The sequence below is a fragment of the Danio aesculapii genome, chromosome 2 (assembly GCF_903798145.1).
Source record: "Danio aesculapii chromosome 2, fDanAes4.1, whole genome shotgun sequence".
NCBI lineage: Eukaryota > Metazoa > Chordata > Actinopteri > Cypriniformes > Danionidae > Danio > Danio aesculapii.
The window spans coordinates 51460804-51466235 of record NC_079436.1 but is presented as its reverse complement, the minus strand read 5'-3'; the positions used below and the strand labels follow the sequence as shown (position 1 = coordinate 51466235).

At 34.7% G+C, this 5432-nt stretch overlaps 1 protein-coding gene across 1 annotated transcript; it reads left to right on the top strand.

Moving 5' to 3' along the window:
* Positions 1-1183: 1183 nt before the first annotated feature.
* Positions 1184-4091, top strand: LOC130238678 (polymeric immunoglobulin receptor-like). Its single transcript, XM_056469772.1, has 5 exons — positions 1184-1244; positions 3054-3371; positions 3463-3771; positions 3864-3882; positions 4025-4091. The coding sequence occupies exons 1-5, from the start codon at positions 1184-1186 to the stop codon at positions 4089-4091; spliced, it is 774 nt and encodes a 257-aa protein (XP_056325747.1).
* The last annotated feature ends 1341 nt before the right edge of the window (positions 4092-5432 follow it).

The following is a 5432-nucleotide window of genomic DNA, read 5'->3' as shown; positions in this document are numbered from 1 at the left end:
TACAGAAGATGTTTGTAGATTTTTTTTGGGATGAATACCATTGGCTTCCCCCTGCAATCCCGTACTTGCCAGTAAATGAAGGGGGCCAAGGAGTGATTGATTTGATAGCTAAGGTTAAAGCTATAAGACTAAATGCAGTCCAACACCTACTCTACTCTGTAGATGCTAGACCTTGTGTGTCTTTTGGTCGGGCTCTGCTCAGGTCTTTTTGCGGTTTTGGCCTTGATAGACATCTCTTTCTATTGACTTCTTATGATGGAAATTTCTCAACTGATTTAAAATTTTATGCTTCTGTGCTAAATGTTTGGAAAGGGTTTAAACTGATTAGACATAAAATAAATGCAAATAAAAAAATATATATAAAGATAATAGTAATAATAATAAGAAATACAAACATAAGAAATGCTCTTGCTTTGGTTTGTCCGTTGGCTGACAGAGTTTGTGGCAGGCTGACATATGTGGCTCCTGTTGGGATCGTTGTGGAATTTTTACCTAAAATAGATTCTGTAATTGTTCTGAATTTGATAATGCCATAAAATTTGGATAAATTTGCTAGAATTTTTAGAAATATTCAATTCTAATGTGGTGATGGTGATCACAGTGAAGTAGGAAATGTTCTTCTGTTTCCACCTCTCTCTTTGAACAGAATGCACACAGTCTCTGTTCACAGGGTCTCCAAATCTGTCTGTGTTTCTCTCTCTCTACGGTTAGACAGTGATCACTCAATCTGTAGTTTGTTAATGTTTTTTTTTTCTCACACTATGAAAGCACAATAGATAGATGTAGTACTGTTTAAGAGTGCCCAATAAAAACATTTTAAGTAGTTTTATCTTTATTTCACTGTAATGTTAAACACTTTTAATGACAATTATTATATTGTACTATTAAATGTGAAATATGTACTTAAATTTAAGGGCTTGCCCAAAAATGTCCTTTGCCTGTGACAAAGAAGGAAAATCTGGGTTGCCTACAGGGGGCATGTTAGTGTCTTGTTTATATATATATATATATATATATATATATATATATATATATATATATATATATATATATATATATATATATATGTCTATATATGTCTCCATGGTGAAAAACACAGCTCTTGACCACTTGAAAGTAGTTTAAAGGAAAAAAGGAAGTGCATGGTGAAATGACTCAAGACACAGGAAGAGAAGCTTGCAAAATGTCAGCAGACGCAAAGGTACATCTATTCTACATATCAATCGGGTTTTGCCTCATTTTAGGTGAGTATTAGATGTTGTGTTTGTTTCTAATAAATCCTTTGCATGGTAGATTTGATGTTTGTTTGGTTTTAATGTTGTTGGTTTATCCAGCCTGGCTTTAAGATGGAGATCAATGGAGGCTGATGATTTCATTCAATTAAATTCATATCTGACTTTTTTATATGGATATTCCTTGTTAATCTGATTATTCAGTTTAGTTCTTCAATTGATTTACTCATTCATTTGGATTCTGCAGGGGTTCTCATGGCAAACATTATAAGAATAGAGTAAAGAGTTATGTTGTCTGATCTATCAAATCCCATATAGTACATGTCATCTGATATATGCTTATTAAGCTAGACTATCATTATCACCCTAATTTAGGTGAGGTAAATCTAAACTTAAATTCCATTAGTTGTCCTAAAACCAAAATGCAAATTGAACAACACATCTACTTTTAGGGGAACTTTGTTTTACTTTTTGGATCCACTTAAAATGTTAACCTTTCTTAATCTTCATTCAGCTCTGCTCCTAGTTACTGATTTCTTAACGGCTGTCTGTTAATGTTTTTTAAGGTGGAAAGGGGTCCTTAAGGATTTTGGATGTTAAAATAGGCTGATATAAAGGATAAAAGACTGACCTAAAATCTCTGGGATGCCCAAAGTTCCACCTAAGTCTTTAATCAAGTATTAAACTGGTCATCGATTTGCAGTCGCACTGATATAACACTGCCAGGGGTCCTCTATATAAAACTCCCCAGATACATGACTATTGTTTGGACTAATAATATGTGAAATATTATTTCACAATATTTTGCCAAGTCCTGAAATTGTTATGTGTAGTGTAGGGATGGATTTTACTCAGACTTAAATGAGCCATTTAATAAAGCAACAAAAACTGTGAAATCTGAAGAAAAGGCCCAGGATAGACACATTTTTGCCCTCTTTCTTGAACGTTCCTTTCCCTCTGGTATTTTATAAATACTCATAGGTTTTGTTCAATATTTGTGATAACTTTTGATTCAATCCCAACCGATGAGTAAATCTTTAAGTCACTGGTTAACTTTGACAAAATAACAATTCATTGTTCTCCTAGGGTATTTAAAGAGAAGGATGAAATCTCTCAGGGTCGCAAGTCTGTATCCAGACCGGCCCGTAGTATAACAATATGCATAATCTGGAGTTCCATCTACACTCTTAGATTTATCTTTGAGTCATTGATGTTGTGCGTTTACTTCTGAATTAGCTTTTATTGTTTGATTCTGCAATTGGCATGAGACAATTTCATCTGGAAAATAAATGTTAACCTTTTTGATTAATTCTGGAGTCTCCCGAATTCATTGTATCCAGTATATTATATGGAGCCTGCGCTACCATTATGTTGTGACATGATTTTATAGATTTTTAAAGCACATTTGACTGTATGGAGCAGTGTGGCATGGCAGCATGAAGACCTTTTATTATTTAATCACTGATATGAACAAGTTGTATGGAAATGACTAAATTAACTACACTTTTAGTACGAGTGAGCAGGAGGCAACCAGACTAACTGGTTATTAGGTTACCCTGCACCCTCTGATTAACTTCAGAATGTCGAGATAGTGTCCGTGGGAAGAAACGCAATCCCGGGGCGTGGAAGTGGCGCTTGGTCCCTAATGAATGTACAATTAAGAATATCGGACCCAAGAAAATATCAAAATCTAGATTATATCACAACTAATAAGTAGTTGGCAACTATGTTTTTATCCTGTTGAAAAGATTTTGATATCGGTATGGTTGCCAATATATCATTGACATTTCAAGTGACACCAGACTGGTTGTTTTTGTTTAGGTGTTGAAAGCTACACTGGAGGGTCAAATCATATAATAACTGTTCATCGTGGAGGATCTGTCACCATCCCATGTCATTATGATGAGAAATACACACCGCAGAAGAAATACTGGTTTGCAGAAATTGATAAGAGTAATAAATACACAAACACAACAGAGAAGAATCTGTCAGTAATTGATCATCCTGATCAGAGTCTCTTTACTGTGACTATGAGGAACCTGCAGGAGAAACACACTGGCCATTATTATTGTGTTGTGGAGACTGGAGAAAATCCACCAATAAAAGTAATATATGAACCTTATATCAAGATTGAGTATGGTAGGTTCTGTTTGAATCACATTATAAAGACTATTTATACTACCTCACACTTTTATTTAATCTCAAATTTCCCGCTTTCTTTGTGTTTCAGCTCCTGATGTGTTTGTGTGGAACAGCAGTGTATCTGGTCATGAGGGTGGTAATGTCAGTGTTCAGTGTTCCTACAGTTCTGAATATAAGAAAAAACTCAAACGCTGGTGCAGATATAAAGACAAGAGTTCTTTCACAGAGAAGAAGACTGACACATCCCAGAATTCATCAGTGCAGATCAGTGATAATGGTGAAAGCTCCTTCACTGTGCTGATGACTGGATTGAGACTCTCTGATTCTGGATGGTATTTCTGCTCTGTTGGAGAACAAATCAGTCCTGTTCAACTCACTGTAACTGAGGCAGAAACAAGTACAGTATTTTTCAGTAATTGATAAATATTTTGCAATTGCATATAAAAACAAAACACAGCTAAAATTATTTTTATTATGTTTCTACTTTAGGCAGTGTCACCAAGACAATGTAGGTATTTATTATTTAATCTATAATGTGATCTTCCTTTTATAATCATCTTCACCATCTTGCCTCTTTTACAACTCTTACATTGTCATTTCCATTTTCATTCTTACATTATTTCCATTTGTTTTCTTTTTTGTCTCTGCAGATATGAAACAGGAATTAACACGAGTAATAAAACTGTAGTTATTGAGGACCAAAGGTACTGTGCTTAATGTATACAATTGAAATTACGCAAGTAAGGTTTAAACTGATTCAAAAAGGCAGAAATACTCCAAGTTTATATGACTAAAGTTTAGCAGTTTATTACGTATTTTTCTTACATTATTTTTCAGTAATGATCTCCTGACTGTGTGGGTTCCAGTTTCTGCTGCTCTTCTGCTGCTGTTGGTTCTGGCTGCTGTTTTCATCTGGATTTGGAGACGGAGACCAAGTCAGTCTGACATTCTTATTTCATGCCCTGACATTTATCATTTATTTCTAATTCTAAGTATCTAAATTCTAATATTTTAAATATTATATATAACACAGAGCAAGATGAACAGAAAATCAGACAGAGAAACAACAGCAGCAACACTGAACCAGTAAGTCCTTTAATTTATTAGAAACTAATTATGAATGCTTTTTATTATTATTATTATTATCATTATTATTATTATTATTAAGCGTTCAGCAATCTCTTTGTCTCCCTCTTCTGGCTAATTCAATCTTTTCATGGATCCAGCTAATCTCAAGATAGTTTTAGAACAGTGGTGGGCAAACTCATGCTGTGTCCCAATTCGCATACTTATATATGCCCTGAAAGTATGTACTTTTTTTTTTTAAGGAAAAATATATACTTTTGAGTGTGTAACAGAAGAGTATGCAAGCTTTGGGATATATTACTTCTTCGTTGAAAGATCGTTGTCAATCATCCACACATCATCCACATTTCTGTCATATTTAATTTCCTACCTTATTGGAGAAGCAGCAGTTGGTTAATCTGCCAATCACAAGTCTTTCATATTCTTTCACAAGTCTTTCATAAGTCATGGATAATTCTGCATTCAGGCGTTAATGTCCAAACACGTCTTTATATAAGTTCAGTATTGTTGTTGCAGATAAAATATAACAAAGAAAACGTGATTTAAATATTCTCCAGTGGGCTAGATATTAATTAACAGTCATTCAAACATCTACCGGACGGTTGGTCTCGCGTGTCCATCATGTTTGTAGTTTGTTTACACTTTTTCCCGCGTTTGTAGTTCTACTCGAATTTTGGTCCAACGTGCAATGTACTGTGGGCTTCCACACTTAAAATTTTGAACGGAAATAGAAAACCATCTGGGAAGCTTTGGCATACTCTTATCAACATACCACGATTTGGGACATAATTCTATTTTCAAATGCTATTTAGGACGGATAGTATGCAAATTGGGACGCAGCATCAGTCCTGGAGGGCCGGTGTTCTGTACAGTTTAGCTCCAATCAAACACACCTGAACATGTTAATCAGTGTTTCAGGACCACTTAAAATATATAAGCCCCAGTGTGTTTGATTAGACTTGGAGCTAAACT